Source organism: Bubalus kerabau, chromosome 11, assembly GCF_029407905.1.
Source record: "Bubalus kerabau isolate K-KA32 ecotype Philippines breed swamp buffalo chromosome 11, PCC_UOA_SB_1v2, whole genome shotgun sequence".
NCBI lineage: Eukaryota > Metazoa > Chordata > Mammalia > Artiodactyla > Bovidae > Bubalus > Bubalus kerabau.
This window is the reverse complement of record NC_073634.1, coordinates 72152853-72176864: the sequence shown is the minus strand read 5'-3', so window position 1 is coordinate 72176864 and position 24012 is coordinate 72152853. Positions and strand designations below refer to the sequence as shown.

Here is a 24012-nt window from a genome sequence, read left to right as displayed (position 1 = left end):
TGAGAACTTATCATAGAGTCAAGATTCAACCACTATTGTAGTGTCAAATTGGTATATATTTGTAAAAACTTCTGTTACCCAACTGTTTCACTCACTGACTTGCTCGCTGGTAATGGTATATCGAGCAGAGTCTTTCAGTTAGAAATCTATAGAAGTTGAATCCCTTGTAGCTAGGTTACAGAAAATCATGTTCTGATTTTGAGAAAGTGAACGTCTTTATTAAAAAGAAATGAAGAAAAACTGTCATGGTGTCTTTATGATTTTTTATTTCGTACTTTTGCAAAGTGCTAATGGAATTTCTACTTTGAAGCAAATAGTACAATAGATCACTTTTTATTCAGAAGGAGTTTTAGTTTTGTCTTCTCTATAGGTGTACTTTATTTGAAATACTCAAACAGTTAAAAGTCATTTTTCACTAAAAATAAATTAGGGTAAATGCATTTAGACTAATTATTGCTTCATAGAAATAATCAAAAATTATTCTTTTGTATAATCTTTTATAAGTTTTGCTTGTTCATTAAAATGATTTCATTGGCAAGATTTTTCTTATCTTACTATTTTTAACTGGTACATTTTCTGTTAAATGAGGTTCCACAGTAAAATCGTCTAGAATTTTAGAATTAGATGAGAATTAATTAGAATTAGAGGTCACCTAGTCTAACTTACCTGTGTGTCCAAGAATCCTTTCCCAAAGTCTGCAAAGTAACCATTCATTCTCCTTTGAAACATTTTTGTAATGAGAAGTACATGTCTTTGTTCATTTCATTTTTGGATGGTTCTATTCAACATAATCAATACTGTCAGGTCAAACTTCGTTTGTGCCCAGAGAAATTTTTGCTTCTCAAAATTCTGAGTCTTTCCAACTGTCTGACTGTTAGGTAATTAATTACCAAGATTATGAGAACTACTTGGAGTTCTGTCCTTTCACCATAAATCATGTCCTAGGAATTTAGTGGTCATTTTCTAACTCGCCATCTAGGACACATCTCTTCCCACACCTTGCTGATTCCACTCCCGTTCTAGAACACAACAGGTGTTCAACAAACATAGATGACTGAATATAATTTCTGTCTAGACTGCTGCTCTTAAAAAAGAGGGTCTCTGTCTTTGAGTGACTTGGGATTGTGCATCCTTCAATACCTAAGGATTTGAGGACCTGGGTCTACAGAGCCAAGGCAGACTTGGAGATGAGGAATGTCACAGATCTTTCTTACATCAGACTAAGTAAAGATCCACTGGAATGATAAATAGGAGCATGGGCATCATGGCAAAACTGATTCTCTTTGATCATGAGGGTAACCCCTTATTTTTGTTTTCGTACACAGTGGAACACTTGGAGGTAGGAAACAGTGGTATATAAAAGATTCTCAGAAATTCCTCATATATTTCTAATTCTAGGTGAGATCTTTGATCAATTAAATAAAAGTCCTAAGAATTATTACCACTCTTGATTCAGACATAAAGCATTATAAAATTTTATAAGATTCGTTTCTTACTGCTGAAACTTATCTTCTATACTAGAAAGAGAACAAATATAAGAATAATGGCTTTTTAAAAACAGTTTTTGATCTGTATTATTTGAATTCTGGAATTCTTTATAAGCATTAGAACTTTGTCTCTGTGTAGTGTATTTGTTAGTCTGCTTTTGCAGGAGCTGTAAATAATGTTGACTAGATATGTCTTTTCTGGCATTAAAAATGATTAATGTGAACTAGAGCTCTAGGTTGTCCAGAAGGTTATATATTATAACTCTCAAGCACATTCTGATAGAGTGTTGGATGGCAGGAAAGAGAATACTTTATGATATGCTCCTCAACAAATAGTCTGGGATTTTTTACTTTTGACATTTACTATAATGAAAAGCTAAAGATTGTTTTGGGGTCCATAGGAAACACATATTGGAAATTTCACATGTAAGGCTAGAGTTGATGTTTGGGATTTATGGGCTTAAGATTTTCATCTCTTTTCTATAGTACAACATGGGCTGTCCCAGGTGGCACAGCAGTAAAGAATCCACCTGCCAATGTGGAAAACGTGGCTTCTCCATGGGTTTCCCAAAGAGTTGGACATGACTGAGTGACTGAGCATACAAATACACATAGTATGGTACACAATTAGTAGTCAGCTTCCTCTTTTGACTCTTAAAGGAAGTGTTCCTATATTTTAGTTATTTGCACACTCTGAAAATTATATATCATATTTGGAATGCAGAGTGGAGCCAATCCAAATTAACCTTGGATGGTGACTTCATACACATCACCTGGGCCAAGACATATAATTCAGTGATTTCATTTTGGTAGTTGACAGCCCTTTACGCCTGTAAGTGGAAAATGGATATTTCTTGCTGTGGGTCCAAGTCTAGAGGACTCCTCCCTGATTTTCTCCATCCTAAAGTCTCTTCTACATTGGAATTTAGCTTTCCAAACTTTGGGGGGAGGGGGTTATAATTATTTGAGTGGTTATGGACACTTTAGAAAATTTAACAAAAAACACAGGCATTTTTTAGCTACTTTAGCCTAAATGATCATGTTTTACATCTTAACACTCTGACTCTGTAATACTGTGGATATAATAACAAATGTATCTAATCTTTTATTTTTTAGCTTGTATTCCTTTTAACCTGTTTTTTTCTTGGTCCTATTTGAAGTCCTATTGTTCTTTTGTATGTTTTTTAAAAAGCTCTTTTTGGAAATATAATGAAAAATTAATAAAACATGAAAACACTTTAATAATTTTATTAAAGTATAAATATCAACCAGGTAAGGAAATAGAAAATTGCCAGCAAACCACCTAACTTCTCAGTCACAAAACCCTTTTCAACAGAAGGAATATCCTGACTTTTAGTTATTTTTTTGCTCTTCTTTTTAATTTTGCCACCTGTATATTTACCCCTGGGCTTCCCTGGTGGCTCAGTGGTAAAGAATCTGCCTACCATTGCAGGAAACACGGGTTCAATCCCTGGGTCAGGAAGATCCCCTAGAGAAGGAAATGACAGTGCACTCCAGTATCTTGCCTGGAAAATCCCAGAGACACAGGAGCCCGGTGGGCTGCGGTCCATGGGGTCGCAAAGAGTTGGACACAACTGAGCATGAACTGAGCACACAAGCATATTTACCCCTAGAATATCGTAGTTACTGTTTGTTTTAGAAAGTTTTACATATGGACAATTATTATGTTCTTGTTTTGTTTCTCAACATTATGCTTGTATGTTGTCCATGTTGCTACTGATGCCCATAGTTCATTTATTTTCACTGTTGTATTATATCCCATTGTATGACTATACCACAGTTGGCTTATTTGCTACATTTTGATCAAAGTTTTTTTAACATTGCCAAAGAGAACTTTTTATTTTCTTTTATCTGCCATGGACCAGTTTTCTTTCCCTAAGTTTATTACTTGGAAATTATTCAGAAATTTAAATGGGCATTGCAGTCAGTAATCAGGGCTTCTTAATATCTGTTATTGTTCTTTCAAGAACCTCAGTCTATAATTTATTCTAAATATTTCATATATAATTTATGTCTCTCCATCAGTAAAGTTAATTAAATAAATTCAGCAAATATTTGAGCATCTCCTATGTGTCAAGCACTGTGGCTGAAGTACTTTAGTAAACATACACTGCTTATATATTTAAAAAATAAACAGATACATGTGTTTGTTTAAAAGAAACCATAGTACAAAGAGGTATAAAATGAAAATTTTGGCTGTTCCCTCAGTCATATATCCAGCATTACATTTCTTGACTGTTCTTTTATTTAAAAATGTAATAATCTTATATATCTGTAGACTTAAAAAAATTACACAGTGGAGATCTTGTTGTATGCCTTTTGCACTTTTCATCTTAATAATCTATCTTGAATATTTCATTGAAAGTTAGCATTTTTAAGTTAGAGAACTGCTGGAAGCTTAAATTAATAGAACTGAAAATACAAACAGTACTTTGTTCCAGATTAATTTATTATAGAAGCAAGAATAATGGGGGGAAATATGCTTTTGACTTATTAGAAATCAGATTTATTTATAGGACATGATAAACTTTTACCTATGGGAAATCATAACTTTAAATTGTTAAATATCTATGTGGTTTTTTCTGTAGGCATTGCTGGAGACGATGCTTGGTGTGAAAGTGGTTATAACAGGTGATGCATTTGTTCCTGGAGAAAGAAGTGTCATTATCATGAATCATCGGACAAGAATGGACTGGATGTTCCTATGGAATTGTCTGATGAGATATAGCTACCTCAGATTACAGAAAATTTGTCTGAAAGCCAGTCTCAAAAGTGTTCCTGGATTTGGTAGGTTTACATAAATTCTTTTAAGTTGTTCATTTATTTTATATGTGATGTACTCAAAAACTACAGAATAACTTACTAAATTCCACTTAAGTACAAGCCATTTCCATTTTTTTACAGTCTATGGACTGTAGACTGGCAGGCTACAGTCCATGTGGTTGCAAAGAGTCAGACATGACTGAAGCGACTTACAGGCATGATATTCCAGGATAATCCCTCCATCTTAAAAGATTTAAGTTAATCATATCTACAAAGTGTTTTTTTGTTTTTGTTTTTTTTTTCCTTTTCTGCTTAGGTAATGTTTACAGGTTCAAACGATTAATACCTTATGTGGGTATCTTTTGATAGGGTCATTATATAGCCAAGGTATTTGTTAATCTATGTATTGCAGGTGAAGAGATTAATTACTTAAAGTCACAAAGTTAGAATTAACTTCTCTTTATATATATGTTTCCCATCTGTGTACCACCTTTTGGAAGAAAGTAATATTCTGTGTTTATGTGGATTTGTTATACAGTCAAGTTTAGGGATTTTTTTTTTTCCTAAAAGACTTGTTATTTTGAGATAATTGTAGAATTACATGCAATTTTTAAGAAATAATACAAAAATTTCCCCATGTCCCCTTTATACAGTTTTTCCCAATGTACAGTATTATAACCAGAATGTTGACATTGATACAGCCAAGAAGCTGAACAGCTTCCCCACATGGATTCCTTATATGGTCCTTTGATAGCTTCACATCCCCTTCTCTGACCTCTGGCTATCACTAATGTGTTCTCAATTTCTATAATTCTGTCAGTGCAAGAATGTTACTTAAATGGAATTATACAGTGGGTAGCCCTTGGCGATTTATCTTTTTTTCACTTAGCATGATTCCCTGCACATTCATCCAAGTTGTTTTATGTGTCAGTAGTTTATTCTTTTTTCTTGCTTAGTATTTCTCTATAGTCTTCAGTCGGAGAAGGCAATGGCACCCCACTCCAGTACTCTTGCCTGGAAAATACCATGGACAGAGGAGCCTGGTGGGCTGCTGTCCGTGGGGTCGCTAAGGGTCGGATACGACTGAGCAACTTCACTTTCACTTTTCACTTTCATGCATTGGAGAAGGAAATGGCAACCCACTCCAGTGTTCTTGCCTGGAGAATCCCAGGGACGGGGGAGCCTGATGGGCTGCCGTCTATGGGGTCTCACAGAGTCGGACACGGCTGAAGCGACTTAGCAGCAGTAGCAGCAGCAGGAGCCAAAGACAATCACCAGTTTTTCTTTTTCCTTAGGGGATAATAGATTATTTTAATCTCTTTTTTGGAAACTATTCTTAAGGAAGTATATATGGTCCCAGAAGGACAGAAATTTGAAGGATATGAATTAATAGTTCAGTAACTTATTTCATGCCATACTTGTGGTAATTTAGACCAGAAACTGGTCTCTGCTGATAAGATACGTGAAAGGACCTGATTCCCTCACATGCATCTAATAAATAGTAATGAATACCCTTTGGTTCCAAGCAGTATACTAGGTGCCATTGTTTTCTGAACTTACCTAATCTATCATTTTTAAATTCCTAGAAATGTTTACTTTCCAAAAGAAACGCAACGTGTTCATTGAGTGGTGGATAAGTATGGATTTTTCAGCATTGCTTAATTGCCCTTCACTCCTTGATGTGAAGAAGGGGTAAGGAACAGACGAAATGTATTCAAACCTATTGTTCACATATGAGTGGATGAAGCATCCACTAAATTCCCTGACAGCCTCATCCATTACATCTGTACTTCTTTGGTTTCCTATGTAATATTTCTTATTTGAATTCTTTGCTCTCTAAACCATGTCCCTATCAATAGTGTACTGAAACTGTGTAGGATTTTGACAGCAAAGGGCAGGCATTGTCCTCAGAACAGACTGGTAAGAAATATTGCCTGTTTGTGTTTTACTTGTCTTCATGCTTATAGTTTTGTCTTTGTCACATAACAGTATTATAGTGTCAGTATAGTCAGACTAGTTAACTCATTGTTGCCCCAGGAGATTTTCACAGAAACTAAATGCCCATGGCTGGCAATTTGTTATGTAAATAAATATTGAAACATCTCCAATCAATAACATTCAGGTAACAAAAGACATATTAATACATCTCTGTCAATAATACATTAAACGTCAACTGACTTTCCCTCGAGCAAACATCTCCATAGAACCAGCAGAAAGCTGCAACATTTTACGACATAGCGCCAAAATTCATATAACAGCCTATCCACAGTACCTTACTGGTGGAAGCTGCCACTGTCCTTAAAGAGACTAGGGGAGGAAGCATACACATCACCTCTTGATGGTAGAAATATCAAAGGTTTTTCAGTGTTTTAAAAACTGCCACATTCATCAAGAATGATAATGTCTTGTTTATCATTCCTTATTCTACATAAATATATTAACAATATTAATATTACGTGAATGAGCTTGAAAATGTATGTGAAATTAACATGTTACATTGAGAAAAATAGAAATGAAAAAGAAAAATTAAAACAGTTTTGTGTTTAATAGATTGAATCCATAATAAAAAGCCTTCCCAGAATGGTTTCTGGAGGACAGTGGCAGCTGCCCAATTTTCTTTATCCTTAAAAAAAAAAATTCATCCAATCAACAAACAGGAAATATAACCACATATCACTCATCTCTTCAGCATGATCAGGAGACAAAGAAGGCATTTAGAAGGTATGGTATTAAGTAGAGAAATAAAAAGTCTAAAAGAGTTCTCCCATCCATCATTGCAAACCTTTGGATTTTAAGAGTGAAGAAAGGCTTAAGAGTAAAAGCATTGACAACTTAGAAGAAGCACCGACAAAAGCATCCCCAGAAAGATTCCAGTCTAATGCTAAATGCCAAAATACCAACTGAACACATAGTAGCTCATAGCACAAAACATAGGAAAGTGATTAGAAAGAGAGTGAGACCTGAAGATGCCTCAGAGAAGCATTGCTTCTGAGGGAGAATCAGATATATAGAGATGGGGTAAACTTCCCTTGGAAGTGTGGCAGTGAAGGAAAAGGAAATTGAAGATCTGGCAGGAATAAAAAGAGAAACATGAAATAAAAATCTTTGCTCATCGCATGCAAATTATGTACCCAAACTCCATAACCATAAAAAAAACTTAAGTAGAGGGGAGAACTGAAAAACCAAAAAGTCAAAAAACATACACCATAACACAGCACTCTAAATGGACTGAATTATTAAATAAGCATTTGACGATTTTGTTTTAAAAAAAAAAAACTTTTGAGAAATACAATGAATAGTAATGAACAAGAAAATTAGAAATATTTCAACTGAATTCAAGCAAAAAAAAAAAAGAATTAAAAAAGGCAAAACCAGAAATAAAGAGTGAATTATGAAATACCCAAGAGGAAATAGAGTGAAATGACTCAGTGGTGAAAAGCTGGAAGCATGTCCTCTAAGATCAGGAATGAAACAAGGATGTCCAGTCTCACCACTTTCTTTTGGCCATGCCACACAGCTTGTGGGATCTTGGTTCCCTGTCCAGGGACTTGAACCCGGCAGTGAAAATGCTGAATCCTAACCACTGGACCCCCATGGAATTCCCATTCTCTTGCCACTTCTATTCAACATAGTTTTGAACGTCCTAGCCACAACAGTCAAACAAGTAAATAAAAGGAATCAGAACTGGAAAAGAAGTAGTAAAACTGTCACTCTTTGCAGATGATATGATACTACATAAAGAAAAAAATCCTAAAGATGCTACCAGAAAGCCACTAGAGCTCATTGGTGAATTTGGTAAGGTTGCAGGTTACAAAGTTAATACACAGAAATCTCTTGAATTTCTACATATAACAACAAAAGATCAGAAAGAAAAATTAATGAAAAAATTCCATTTATCATCATATGAGAATATTAAGTACCTAGAAATAAGCCTATTTAATGAGGCAAAGGATTTCTACTCTGAAAAGTGCAAGATGCTGATGAAAGGAATCAAAGATGACACAAACAGATGGAACGATATACTATGTTCTTGAACTGGAAGAATCAATATTGTCAAAATGACTGTTCTACCCAAGGTAATCTACAGATTCAATGCAGTCCCAATGGCATTTATCACAGAGCTAGAACAAAAAAGTTTTAGATTTGTATGGAAATAACAGGACCTTGAATAGCCAAAACAATCTGAGGAAGAAAAACAGATGGAGGAATCAGGCTCCCTTACCTCGGAATATACTGCAAAGCTACAAAAACAGAAATACAGATCAGTGGAACAGGATAGAAAGCCTAGAAATAATCCCACACAGCTATGGTCAATTAGTCAATGACAAAGGAGATAAGACTACACAATGAAGGAAAGACAGTCTCTTCAATAATCAGTGCTGAGGAAACTGAACAGCTACATGTAAAAGAATGAAATTAGAACATTCTCTTAACACCAGACTCAAAAATAAACTCAGGATGGATTGAGGACCTAAATATAAGGCCAGACACTATAAAATTCTTATAGGAGAATATAAAAAGAACACTCTTTGACATAACTTGCAGCAGAATCTTTTTCAGTCCATGTGCTATTAATTGAAATTTTAAAAACTAAATGAAACCTCATTAAACTTTTTTTGTATAGCAAAGGAACCCATAAACAAAACAAAAAGACAGCCCATAGAATGGGAGAAAATATTTGCAAAGGAAGTCACCAACAAGATTAACCTCAAAAATATACAGTTTATGTAGCTCCATGTCAAAATAAAAACAACCCAATCAAAAAAAAAAAGGGCAGAAGATCTAAACAGACATTTCTCCAAAGAAGACATGTAGATGGTGAAGAGGCACATGAAAAGATGTTCAACATCACTAATTATTAGAGAAATGCAAATCAAAACTACAGTGGGGTATTACTTGACACCTGTCAGAATGGCCATCATCAAAAACTCTACAAACAATAAATGCTGAAGAGACTAGAGAAAAGGGAACCCTTCTATACTGTTGATTGGAATGTAAATTGGTATAACCACTATGGAGAACAGTATGCTGCTGCTAAGTCACTTCAGTCGTGTCCGACTTTGTGCGACCCCATGGACTGCAGCCTACCAGGCTTCTCTGTCCATGGGATTCTCCAGGCAAGAACACTGGAGTGGGTTGCCATTTCCTTCTTCAGTGCATGAAAGTGGAAAGTGAAAGTGAAGTCACTTAGTCAACACATATGCTACTTCTACCCATTTACCTTGTTCCTTACAGAACCAGTCTAATTGTAGAACAGTATTATACTTAAGAGACCCTCCAACTGGCCACCGTTCGCCATTCTCCAATGGATACTGTGGCCATTGGAGAAGGAGCCCAATGGAGAAGGATACAATGGAGAACACAGAGGTCCTTAAAGAACTAAAAATAGAACTACCATATGATCCAGCAGTTCCATTCTTTGGCATATATCTAGAGAAGACCATAATCCAAAAAGATACATGCACCCCACTGTTCAATGCAGCACTATATATAATAGCTAAGACATGGAAGCAACTTAAATGTCCATCAACAGAAGAATGAATGAAGAAGAAGTGGTACATATATAAAATGGAATATTACTCAGACATAAAAAATAATGAAATAATGCCATTTGCAGCAACATGGATGGACCCAGAGATTATCATACTCAATACAAATATCATATCACTTATATGTGGAATCTAATGTTTTTTTAAAAAGATAAAATGAACTTATTTACATAACAGAAACAGACTTACAGATATCAAAAACAAACTTATGGTTACCAAAGGGGAAATGTGGGAGGCAGGGCAGAATAAATCAGGAGCTTTGGATTAACATATACAAACTATATAAGATAACCAACAAGGACCTCCTTTAGCACAGAGAACTGTTTAATATTTTGTGATAAACTACATGAGACAAGAATCTGAAAAAGAATGAACATGTGTATAACTGAATCACTTTGGTGCACACCTGAAACTAATAACAACATTGTAAATAAACTATATTCTAACAAAATTTTTAAAAAAGAATGAAAAGGAGGAACAAGAAAAAAAATGTCAGAGGAAGTAGTTGAAATGAACGATAGTCATAGTTATTCTAACATCTATATAACTGGAGCCTGTAAAGAGTCAATCAAAACAATGTAACTTAAATATTACAAGGGTTATATTTAAAAGTATTTCCAAGAGAAATCTTGGGCATAAAAGATGACTGGAGAGGCACTTCCAGCATGACAGCATGAGGAGCTGTCTATACCCACTTCCCAGTGAAACTGGAAAATCTAAAGTAGCAGTCATTTAAAGTCTCTGGAAATGGTCTGAAAGGCATACAGAAAATGAAAATACATTTATTCAAGAAAATTTATACCACGATTTGTCAAGAACAACGAGAATCTGTGTTTTTTAAAACAAGACATACTACCGGGGTCCAATCCCGGTAGGATCCAGGGATTCCCTCAGGAGGATGGCGTCGGTGATACGGAAAGTAAAAGGGGAGAGAAAGAGGCTTGATCTTCCTTGGTTTACACAGAAAGCTAATAAAGCTCCTGACTCGGAACTTGCTCTGTTCACGGAGGCCGCAGGCGCCCTCTCGGTGGGGTGAGGACGCAGGACGCCCTCTCCCCGGTGAAGACGCAGGGCTCCTTCCTGATTGGGTCTTAGAAGCCCAGGCAAAAAAGTGAACTCAGAGAGCCCCTGTGTCCCAAGTAGTCATCCTGAAAGAAGAACAGAGAGAGAAAAGGAGGGAAAAGGAAAAAAGAATGACACGGGGAGACCAAGCACTGATGAAGCCGGGTCCGTAGCTTTATTTTCAAAAGGAGCTTTTATACCCTAAGTTGTACATAGAGGATAATAGGGGGTGCAGAGCCATGCAAAGTCAGCAGTCCTTGACCCTTATCAAGACCAGGGTTTCCTTCTGCAAACCTATCATATACAAATGCTTTAGGTGATTTACATCATCTTCTGGCCAGAAGGCCTGTTAACATTTTATGACTCTCTGTTCTGATAAAGGTTAGTTAACCAGAAAACTTATTTTCTCTAAAAGTAATTTTTCTAAAGTTTGGCGCCACTCTCCAAAAGCACTAGATAAATTTGCATTCCTATAGGGCAAAGGTGCAGTGGGCTGTAGCAAGGAAAGAATTTACTACCTCAAGGGTCTAAAGTTGTTAACACCAAGGCCACTACTTATTTTTTCTATATACCAACTATATCAATTAATATATTCCCAGGGACACAGTGGGTAAGGGATATGGAAACTTGGCAGCAAGCATTGGCTCAACAATGAAATCCTTCACCAGTTCTATTCTAATAATTCTTAACTCCTCAAAAGGCTCTATATTGTTTGAATATGTTAAGCTTCCCGTGCCTCTCTCGGTTGGGAGGCTGTAAACAATCATATGCGTAGCTGTAGGAGTCCGGATAAACCTGTCAGGCAAGTTAGAAAGCCATCTGAGGGGTTTGGATTGAAACACTCGTATTGTGCCCAGGAGGCGTATTAACTAGAGCTCTAAGTTGATTTCCTTCAGTGAAAGGTGATCGGGGATAGCCCCACGTTAATGTCAGAGGAATTGGTGAAAGTTGTAAAATAGTAAAACAGACAGATTCTGGTTTTGGGGTAGATGCCCAAGCAGGTCCAGGGGGTCCCTCGAGTCCTGATTCGCCTTGCCCGTCAGGCCTCTCCCGCATGACCCTGTCATGGGTGGGATCTCCTGTGCTGGCTCCCTGCATCACACTCATTTTCTCCCACCTCCCAGTTCAGCCTGACAGAAACGCTGTCCCATACTGGTGCAGCCAGGAACACAGGGTGACCCACAATCAGGAGAAATCCGAGCTTCTCCCTCAGGAGTACAGGATTTGAACCCCACATTTAGCTCCCCAGTTTTAACACTGGCATCTGACAGAGGAGTCTTCAAAACATCTAACTTTGAAAACCAATAGTTTTACATCTGTGAGACTCATATAGGAAACTAAACCTATATAAAATAGGATAGCAAAACAATTTTTAAAGGGCTCTTGCATACTTGTGTTCCTATACTCCTGGATCCAGAGCAAAGGCAGCTGAATAGAAAGCACCCAGTCTTGCTGTGAAAGAGGGCTTATCTGTGAAAGATTTGCTTGTTTTCCTTGCTGTAGCCAGAGGGGCAGGGTTCTAATAAAACACACATCTAAGGGCACACATCTAATCCTCTCCAGAGACCTTGGAGGGTGGGTGTATCATTCACATACTACCTCTGGTCACCAGTGTCTCTGAGAAGGGAGCTTATATACTCTGGAACTCTGACTTTATGGCTGTTACCCAGAGAATACATCCCTTGGGAGTCTGGCTCTTGTAACTAGGGGTTTGTGTTCAGGGGGTAGGGGGTGGGGACAATGGGATGTAGCAACCAAAGAAGAAATAGTTCTTAGCTAACCATTGTTCTAGGGCTCAGTGTGGAGGGAGCAGGCAGAAGAGCCCATCTCCAAGTCTTCTTCTAAAAGAAGAGAAGTATATTTGCATAATTTAAAAGCTGCTGTCTGAGGGTGTGACTTCCAATTGGCCTGAATCAAGGTGTTGAGATCCTCTCTATTGGCACATCTGTCCTCAACTACTGGGAGCCACTAAGAATAAAGTAGGTAGGCTGCTTGGACAATCACAGAAGGTGAGACAACCAAGAACTAGAGTATGGTTGAATGGTAAGGTTTATCTCCTGTACGAGGACACTCCTTCAAGACTGAGAGAGGTAGGTGTTTTATCTAATGCATAAAAATGAACACAGTCAAGGAAAATGAAGAGACAGAAGAATATATTCCAAATGACAGAACAAAATAAAACCTTAGAAAAAGACCTAAAGGAACTGGAGAGGAGTGATTTATCTGGTGGTAAAGAGTTCAAAACAGTAGTCCTAGAGATGCTCATTGAGCTCAGGAGAACAATACATGAGCAGTCTAACAGAGATAGAAGATACAAGAAAGAATTCACAGTGCTGGAGAACTCAATAACCGAACTGAAAACATAGGAGTTTAACAGTTTAGATAAAGCAGTAGAAAAGGTCAGTGAACTTGAAGATGGAGCCATACAATTTTCCAATCAAGGCAGCAAACAGAAAAAAAGATTGAAGATAACTTAAGGGAATTATCCCTGGAGATTCCCATGGACAGCCCTAGCAGGCTACAGTTTATGCAGTTGCAAAGAGTCAGACACAACTGAGCAACTAACACTGCTACTTCTACCAAGGGAATTATGGGAAATATCAAGAGGCCTTACGTTTGCATTACGGGGTCCCAGAAGGAGAAGAGAAAAGGGAAAGGGGAGAAAACTTATTTGAAGAAACAGTGGCTAAAAACTGCCCCAACCTGGGGAAGGGAAGGAAATAGTAGATGAACTTAAAGAGACTCATGTCAAGACACATAATTAAAGTGTTGAAATCTAAAGACATGGAGAGAATTTTAAAAGCATCAAGTGCAAAACATGTTATGTACAAGGGAATTCCCATAAGATCATCAGCTTATTTTTCAGAAGCACCTTTGCACACCAGAAGGGAGTGAAATGCTATATTCAAAGTGCTGCAATTTAAAAACTGCCAAACTGAAGAAGACTGTATCTGACAAAGTATCTCCTTCAGAATTGAAGGAGGTATACAGATAAGCAAAAGCTCAAGGAGTCTATCACCTCTAGGCTGGCCTTACAAAGAAATGTTAAAGGGACTGCTTTAGGCTGAAAAGAAAAGGTGCTAAGTACAGGGAAACAATAAATATCCTTGGTAAATATAAATATATAGTAAAATTTAAAATAATCCAATGTTGTAAGGTTTGTGAATTAACTACTTCTAAAGCTAAAATAAGTTTTAAGACAGAAGTATTAACAATAATTATAACTACAATAATTAAGGGATACAGAAGATAAAATGATGTAAATTGTGACCTCAGAAACAAAATATGGAGTAGTAAAAATGTATAGCCTTGGAATGTGTTCCAAATTAAGTTGTTATTAACTTAAAACAATACTATTTTATGTCTCATGGGAACCATAAAGCAAAAATCTATAGTGGATGCACAAATGATCAAGAATAAGGAATCTAAGCCCACCACTACAGAAAATCACAAAGGAATAAAGCAAGAGAGAAAGAAAGGAACAAAAGAATTCTAAAACAGCCACAAAGCAACCAAATGGCAGTAAGTACATAGCTATCAGTAATTAAAAGATATTCCATGCAATAGAAATAAAAAGAAAGCTGAGTTAGCTGTATTTCATATCAGACAAAATAGGCTTTAAGACAGTCTTTGATAAAAGACAGGGTCATTATATAATGATGAAGGGGTCAGTCCAACAACAGGATATAACATATGTAAATATTTATGGATCCAACATAGGAACACCTAAATGTATAAAAAAATATTAAGAGATCTAAGTGAGAAATAGCAGTACATTAACAGTAGATGATTTTCATCAATGGGTGGTCATCTAGACAGAAAATTAATAAGGAAACATTGGCCATAAGTCCAATTGGTCTAATATAGTTTAATAGACTTATATAAAACATTCCAAATTCCATGGACTGTGCAGTCCATCGGTCACAAAGAGCCGGACACGACTGAGCGACTTACACACACACACACCATTCAAAAGCAATAAAATACACACTTCTCTGATTTTCCCATGGAATATTCTCCACAATAGATCATATGTTAGGCGGCAAAACAAGTTTTATTACATTTAAGAAAATTGAAATCACGTCAAGGAAACTTTCAATCATAGTGTTATGAAACTAGAAATAAATTATTTGAATTTTCCAGTTGTTTTCTTATATGTGGAAATTAAATAACGTACTGCTGAACAACCAGTGGGTCAAAGAAGAAATCAAAAGAGAAATTTAAAAATACCTTGAAACAAATGGAAATACAACACACCAAAACTTATGGGATGCATTAAAAGTAACTCTAAGAGGGGAGTTCAATAAGCAACCTATCTTTACACCTCAGGGAATTGGGGAAAAAAAAGACCAAATGAAGCCCAAAGTTAGAAGGAAGGAAATAAGTTAGAAGGCAGGAAAGAAAGAAATGGAAGAAAGACTAAAAAGACAACAAAAAAGATCAGTAAAATTAAGTTGGTCCTTTGAAAAGACAAAATTGACAAAGCTTTAGCTAGACTCACCAAGAAAAAGAGGACACAAATCAGAAATGAAAGCGAATAGGTACAACTGATACCACAGAAATATAAGAAATCACGAGAGACTGCTATGAATAATTATTATATGTCAACAAGTTGGACAAGCTAAAAGAAATGGATGAACTCCTAGAAACATATGACTTAGTAAGACTGAATCATAAAGAAACAGAAAGACTGTACAGAGACACCACTAGTAAGGAGATTGAATCAGTAATCATAACCCCCCCACCCACCCCCAACAAACAGAAGGCTAGATGACTTCAGTGGTGAATTCCTACCCAATATTTTAAAAAAATAATGCTAATCCTTCTCAATCTATTCCAAAAAATTAGAAGAGAAGGGAACACATCTAAAGTCATTTTATGAGGCCAGTGTTACCTCAATACCAAAACCAAAGATGCCACAAAATAAAATTATAGGCCAGTATCCCCAATGAACATAGATGTAAAATTCCTGGACAAAATATTAGCAAACAAAATTCAGCAATACACTAAAAGGATAATGCATTATGATCAAGTGAGATTTATCCTAGGGATACAAAAATGATTTGACATCTGTAAACCAATCAGTGAGATATACCACACTGGCAAAAGGAAGAATAAAAATTATCTTATCATCTCAATACATACAATAGATGCAACAACAAGAAAAGCATTTGTCAAAATTTAACATACATCAGTGATTAAAACTCCCAATATGATGGATATAGAGGAAATGTATTTCAGTGCATTAAAGGGCATAGATGACAAGCCCATAGCTAACATCAGACTTAATAGTAATGAAAATTTCTAAGTTCAGGAATAAGACAAGGATGCCCATACTGTCCATTTTTATTCAACATTATATTGGAAGTTCTAGCCAGAGCAATTAGGCAAAATTAGATAGATAGCATCCAGATTGGAAAAAAGTAAAACCATCACTATTTGCAAATACCATATTACATATAGAAAATTCTCTTAAGGCTCCAGCAAAAGCTGTTAGGATACGTGAATTCAGTGGGGCTGCACAATACAGAATTAATATACAAAAATCTGTTGCATCGCTATGTACTAATAACAAACTAATCAGAAAGAGAAACTAAGAATATTACCCCATTTACAATTCCATCAAAGAGTAAAGTAGGAATAAATCTAACCAAGAAGGTGAAATACTGAAAATTATACAATATTGATGAAAGAAGTTGAAGAAGACAAATAAGTGTAAGGATATTTTATGCTTGTGGATTGAAAGCATGATTTTCAGTTTGAAAAGTTTTCAACTTGAAATTGTTTCAAAAACAATTTTGTAGTTTTCATAGTTGGCATTTTTTGACAGAAATATAACAGTCCTAAAGTTTGTATGAAACTGCAAAGGCTCAGAATAGCCAAATCAATCTTGAGAAAGAAGAACAAAGCTATAGGTATAATATTCCCTGATTTTAGCTATACTATAGAACTATAGTAATCAGAACAGTATGGCATTGGCATGTAAACGGACAAATAGATCAGTACAACAGAATACAGAGCCCAGAAATAAACCCACACATATATGGTCAATAATTTATGACAGAAGAACCAAGAGTATACAGTAAAGAAGGGATAGTCTTTTCAATAAAAAGTGTTGTGAAAACTGGACTACTATCTACACCATATACAAAAACTAACTCAAAATGGAATAAAGACTTGAACATAAGGCCTGAAACCTTTAAGGTCCTAGAATAAAAAATAGGTGGCAAGCTCCTTGACATTAGTCTTGGTGATGATTTTTTGGATTTGGTACCAAAAGCAAAGGAAACAATGCAAAAATAAATTGTACTACCTCAAACTGAAAATCTTCAGCACAAGAAAGGAAACCATCAACAAAATAAATAGGCAACCTCTGGAATGGGAGAAAAATATTTGCAAATTATATTATCTGACAAAGGGTCAATATTCAAAATATATGAAGAACTCATAGAACTCAATAGCAAAATAACAGTTCAATTAAGAAATGGGCATAGGACATAAAGGGACATTTTCCCGAAGAGATGTCCAGATGGCCAACAGGTACATGAAAGGGTGTTCAACAGCAGTAATCATCTGGGAGATGCAAATCAGAAGCCATGAGATACCACATCACACCTGTTAGAATGGCTACAGTCGAAAAACTGAGAAATAATAAGTGTTGGGAGGATGTGGAGGAAAAGGAACCCTGGTGCACTGTGGATGGGAATGTACATTGATACATACATGGTGGAAAACCATACAGAGGTTCTTAAGATTAAAAATGGCACTACCATATGATCCAGCAATTCTGCTTCTGGATATTTATTGGAAGAAATCACACACACTAACTTGAAAAGACATCTGCATCCCCATGATTATTGCAATGTTATTTACAATAAACAATAGATGGAAACAACTTGTGTCCATTGGTAGATGAGTGGATAAAGAAAATGGTAAATATAGACAGTGGCATATATTATTCAGATATAAAAAAGGATATTCTGTAATTTGTATCACCTGGATAGACTTTGAGGGCATCATGCTAAGTGAAAAATAAGATAGAAGAGAATTCCATGTGATCTCACTTACATATGCAGGCCCCCAAAATAAACAACACAAACCCAAAAAAACCTGAACTGAATATAGAGAATGGATAGTGGTTGTTAGAGGCCAGGATTTGGGGATGGGCAAAATGGATGAGGTTGGTAAGAAGGCACAAACTTGCAGTCAAAACATAAATAAGTTATGAGGATGTAATGTATAGCATGGTGACTGTAGTTAATAATATTCTACTGTATATTTGAAAGTTTCTGAGAATAGATGTTAAAAATTCTGGTCTTAAGAAAAAAATTTGTAACTACATGTGGTTATAGATGTTAACTTAGACCTACTGTGTCATCATTCCGTGAATATACATATATGGAATCATTTTGTTGCACACCTAAAACTGTTATGCCTAATGTTATTTGTCACTTATATCTCAGTTTAACAAAGTAGTAATACAGCTTTATTGGGTGATTGTGAAGATTAAATTAAATGCCAGTACAGTATTGCTGCTGCCTTTTATTTCTCTAGTTCCTTTTGGTACATCTACACTCTGACCTTTGGCCTTACAGAGATCTGTATCAGACCTCTGATTTTTCCAGTGTCTCACAGACCCACATTCTCTTTCCTTGACCACCTGATTTTTACTTCCTACCACTCTGCAGTGGTATAGTCATTTTTAACATTGTTAAACTGTCTCATTTTGAGCTTGTATGTATTTCGTTCTTAGCTATCCCATTTTCTTATCTCAAAAGTTACAAGCTTCTTATAGAGTGTCTTTCATATTGTGGGCCCACAAAGTATATGTAGACTTGATAGGATTTCTTGAAAAGGCAAACCATTAATGAGAACAGATTTTGGATTGAAGAAAACCCAATTTTAGAACCTTTAAAATAAGTGCAAAGTAAATTAAACAAGGCAAAAGTGTAGGCAGGAAAAATAAAACAGAGTGTGTCTGCAAATGGAGTATTAAGGTTGGACTTTGCAGGAGAAGATTAAAAAAAGAAAAAGAATGGATGTGTCTTACTGGTGAGCTCCATCCTGCTTCAGACTATGCTAGACTTAGCTTGTTGACAATTGCCATGACCTTCAGTTCAGTTCAGTTCAGAAAAAGAATGGATATGTCTTACAGGTGAGCTCCATCCTACTTCAGACTATGCTAGACTTAGCTTGTTGACAATTGCCATGACCTTAGAGTGTATTTAATGTTGCTATTTATAATCATTTCTAAATGTTTGCTTACCAGAGTTTGGAATATAATCATCTGGTTCTTTTAGTTCATTTATAAATGAGTAAAGGGAATAATAATATCTGTATTATCCATTTGGAGAAGGGATGGGAATTTAGAATTTGGAAATTTTTTGCTAAAGTATGTAAGTAACAGACGTTGTGTAAGAAACCATTAAGACTGTTTAGATTCCAGTTCAAGTAGTGAAGAGTTTTGGTAAGCTAACTAAACAGTTTAGAGTCGCCTAAGTTACGTGAAATTAGATATTAAAGAAAAATGTCAGATAGTTAGATTTCAACTGTCTGTAATGGTGGTTTAGACCTAGATTTTCACTTTTAGCTAACTTCATAACTACTTAGTAACAGTGAAGGAAATACTAAACCCAAAGGTGTCATAAAAAGTCCATTCTCCTGGTGTTTTTGTACCAAGAAATTCATGTGCCATTTGGCCCACCTAGCTCACGGCTCCTTGGGTTTTTCTGGATTGCTAACTAATCACACTTGACTGGCAAAGAGAGTTTGGTGCTTTTAGAAAGCACAAAAAGAGGAGTAAACATTAAAGAGATAGTGATTTAAAAAGTGTCTAGGTCATGGATTCAACTAAAAATCTACCTCACATAACTCACGGTTTCAACGTAGATTATCATTTAATCCTGCTGTTGTCAAACTGCAACATAAGAATTGTGGCAAAAACTCGGAACCACCACAAATTGTGAAATTTATCTAGATTGTTCAGGATGAGACCAAGGAGAAGTGAGAAGTAACCACATGACTTCTGATGAATGCTTTTATCCATTCTCAGTGTGTTCAAGGCATGCAAAGTCTGAATGAAGCCTCAGAGGCTCCTGTGGGTCCTGTTTTAGCAAGACATTTGAAACTGGGTCAGACACCACTTCTCCTAAGTCTGACCTCCCTGAAAATAACCTGTCTGACAAAATATTAAACATTTTTTGGTCAAATCTGATTTACAAAAATAACTGGAATTTTAAAAAATTACCCTTGGTGTTGTATATGCATTCTCCTTTTTTCAAAGATCATGAATAGAAACTACTCGGTTAAAATCTATTGTCCACCTTGCCCAATACACGGGAGAAACAGTGGTTATAGTGCACACTTCTGTTACACATGAACATGCAACAAAACAGGGGTCATACATTAGTTGGGAAGGTAATCCATTTTATGGGGTCAAATTTTCAGTTTTCACTGTATTTCATTAACTATTTATGTTAGGTATAAATTCACTTAAAGATGTTTCTCACACAGTTTTAAGAGTCACTACATTTACTGAAGTCACCTAAATTTTATTATCTGTTGTATATTAAGTAGGGCTTCCCAGGTGATGCTAGTGGTGAAGAACCTGCTTGCCAATGCAGGAGATTTGAAAGAGATGTGGGCTCGATCCCTGGTAAAATCCCCTGAAGGAGGAAATGGCAGCTCACTCCAATATTCTTGCCTGGAGAATCCCATGGACAGAGGAGCCTGTTGGGCTACAGTCCATAGGGTCACAAAGAATTGGATACAGCTGAAGCGACTTAGCACACATGTATATTAAGTACAAAGAATGGATAATTTTCTATTTGAAATATTGTGTTTATAATACCAAACTTAACTCCATGGAGAAGGGAAACTCTCCACTTCCTACCCAGCTTCCTCCTGGTTAAAATGGACATTCACGAAGACTAGAACCATCTTTAAGCCATAAATGTCTTTGATATCATCCAATTTGGTGGACCCCCCTAAGGTGGGGGTATTATATTATCCCCCTGGAGGAGGAAATGGCAGCCTACTCCCGTGTTCTTGTCTGAAAAATCCTGTGAACAGAGGGGCCTGGCAGGCTACAGTCAATGGGGTCACTAAGAATCGGACACAACCGTGTGAATGAGCACACATATCATTTTTACTATACGTGGTTTTTTTTAACACACTTTCAATGTTATAAATAGGTTATATGTCATGCATCTCATATTATATAAATTCAGTAGTTTTACATGAATTGACAGAGTTCTCTATCAACTGACCAACTCCCTGTCAGTCATTTTTTGGCTGAAATGTCTCAGCCTTTTATGTCATCCACAGCACTAATAAGCTCCCACCCCTCAGTACCAGGTTAATATCTGAAGTTTTCAATAACTCTCCATTTTCTTTTTGCTGCTCTCAGTAGCAGCTTTTTATAAACTTCAAGTATCACTTGAAGTTTATAAAAGTATATATACTTTTATATATATATATAAAAGTATATATATATAAGTATCACTTTTTATAAACTTCAAGATTAATTAAACTCATCTTAAAAACTCATTGATTGCCTCTGACCCTTTCACTCCCTCACTTTGTTATGTTTACCAGGATCAAAGAGAATACACAGCTTGCTGGGCACATTAACATAAGTTTCAAAGGCAACTAGTATAGCAAATAAAACATTTTTATGTGACTCTTTCTCTAAATTTCCTCCCAATTATGAAAAACGACACACCCGGATCCTCTCTTCAAATTATAGAAAGACATAAACACAGAATTACCCACCAGGACCGCTGTTCTTGGTATAGTGTGGACGCTTTCTAAATTTAACATTTCATGCCTTTCTTCTGTTTTGCAACTCGAGAAAAGATGAATACATTCCTAGATTGAAGTAAGACTCTCCACAAGAGTTAATAATAGTTAACTATTATAGTTAACTATAATAGTTAATAAACTGGCCCACTCCTGCCAGTTTCTTTGGTACACCTGAGACATCAGTTTTTTTACCTTCATTAAGTAAGTGAGCCTAGTCCCCCTGAGTAACAGCTGCTGAGGATCTCTACAGCAAATATATTTGAAGCTCCCTCTGACCCTTTCTTCAAAGGGCGCTTCTAGTCAAGGATTCCTAACCATTTAATGACTAAACGGTAGATTGATTATTTTATTGCTTCCTGCTGCTGCTAAGTCGCTTCAGTCGTGTCCGACTCTGTGCGACCCCATAGACGGCAGCCCACCAGGCTCCCCCGTCCCTGGGATTCTCCAGGCAAGAACACTGAGGTGGGTTGCCATTTCCTTCTCCAATGCATGAAAGTGAAAAGTGAAAGTGAAGTCACTTAGTCGTGTCCGACTCCTAGCAACCCCATGGATTTCAGCCCACCAGGCTCCTCCATCAATGGGATTTTCCAGGCAGGAGTACTGGAGTGGGTTGCCATTGCCTTCTCCGTATTGCTTCCTACTGTATCTAAATCATGGAAGGTTTCATAGCAGCTTTCTTTCCTGTGTTGTTGTATCTATTACAAAATATCTAAGGCCAGAGAAGATGTTTCACTATTTTTAACAATGTATTTCTGTGATAAGCACATCCCATGAAAGCATATGAAAATACCCCATATTGCCTTTCTTAGCCTTCTATCAGCCAGTTCCACCAAAGGCATGTAATAGGGAGACGACTTGTTAGGAGGCCCTGGGAAGGATTTTCTTCCTTAATAAAATAGGTTCATGAAGGGACAATGCCATTCCTTTCCTACTTTGGGACATTATTGTGAGAACACATCATACTTGGAGCTGCTGCAACCATCTTGCATCCAAGAGGATGGCCAAATAGAAATGTGAGAGACTGGTTTCTGAACCAGCCTTGGGGCCAGACTTGACTTGACGTGAGACACGTACACCTACGGTGTAAGACCTCTGGATTGGTATCTGTTATTTAACACAGCCCAGAGCATCCTGATACAACTTCTTTCCCACATTTCACCAATGTATACAGAAAAGTATCCAACAATTGATTTACTCATTCAGTAAATTTTATTAAATGGTTATAATGAATTAAAATTTATATGAAAACTGTCAGAAGAAATAGGTATATTAAAATATTTTACTTCTTTGGCTGGATATCATATACAGCTGTATTTTCAGATACATAACACAGACCATTTTCATCTTAGCTGTTCTACTACTAGTTGAAAAATAAGTTTTTGTAGTTTCAGTTGCCAGACTTCCTTGGCTGAGACTGAGTTTTGATGTGGTGTTTTTGTTTTTGGGGGTTTTTTTTTGGTCAAAAAGGCAGGGAAACCCATTGGGAACAAAGGTTTAATAAATTTAGTTAAGTCATCTGTCAGGCAGTATACCAGGATTATACTTTTTTCTAGAATTACATTGAGAACTAAGTAATTTTTTTAGGGTTGCATTGAGATGTGTGCGTGTGTTTATGTGTGGCCCCATGGGCTGCATCCCACCAGGCTCCTCTTGTCAATGAACTTATCCGGGCAAGAATACTGGAGTGGGGTGCCATTTCTTATTCCAGGGGATCTTCATAGCCCAGGAATAGAACACCATGCAGGTCACTTGAGTCTCCTGCATTGGCAGGCAGATTCTTTACCACTCACACCACCTGGGAAGTTAAATGAAGCTCTTGTTTTGACTGTGTTCACTGACTTCCTAACAAAGCTCAAGCTCTGAGCTGTGTGGAAGTTGACAGATTCTTTGGTTGGGAGAAATGGTTTTGGGCTTTAAGATTATTCAGTCAGTCACTTACTGGTGTTACTATGGTAAAAGTGCAAGAAAAAGTAAAAGTTGCTCAGTCGTGTATGACTCTTTGTGACCCCATGGACTATACAGCCCATGAAATTCTCCAGGCCAGAATACTGGAGTGGGTAGCCTTTCCCTTCTCCAGGGGATCTTCCCAACCCAGGGATCAAATCCAGGTCTCCCACACTGCAGGCAGAGTCTTTACCAGCTGAGCCACCAGGGAAGCCCTTACTACAGTTCAGTCCAGCCACTCATTCGTGTCTGACTCTGCAACCCCATGAACAACAGCACGCCAGGCCTCCCTGTCCACTGCCAACTCCCAGAGTCCACCCAAACCCATGTCCATCGAGTCGGTGATGCCATCCAGCCGTCTCATCTTCTGTCATCCCCTTCTC

The 24012-nt window shown here is 36.7% G+C and overlaps 1 protein-coding gene across 8 annotated transcripts in view; it reads left to right on the top strand.

Moving 5' to 3' along the window:
* The window catches only part of LCLAT1 (lysocardiolipin acyltransferase 1), a 193638-nt gene that overhangs the window by 78073 nt on the left and 91553 nt on the right, over nt 1-24012 (top strand). For all 8 annotated transcript variants that reach the window (XM_055540597.1, XM_055540598.1, XM_055540591.1 and 5 more), the window contains one exon: nt 4097-4295. In XM_055540597.1, coding sequence (XP_055396572.1) covers nt 4112-4295 — 184 coding nt within the window. In that variant the 5' untranslated portion in view covers nt 4097-4111. The remainder of the gene's footprint in view (nt 1-4096; nt 4296-24012) is intronic.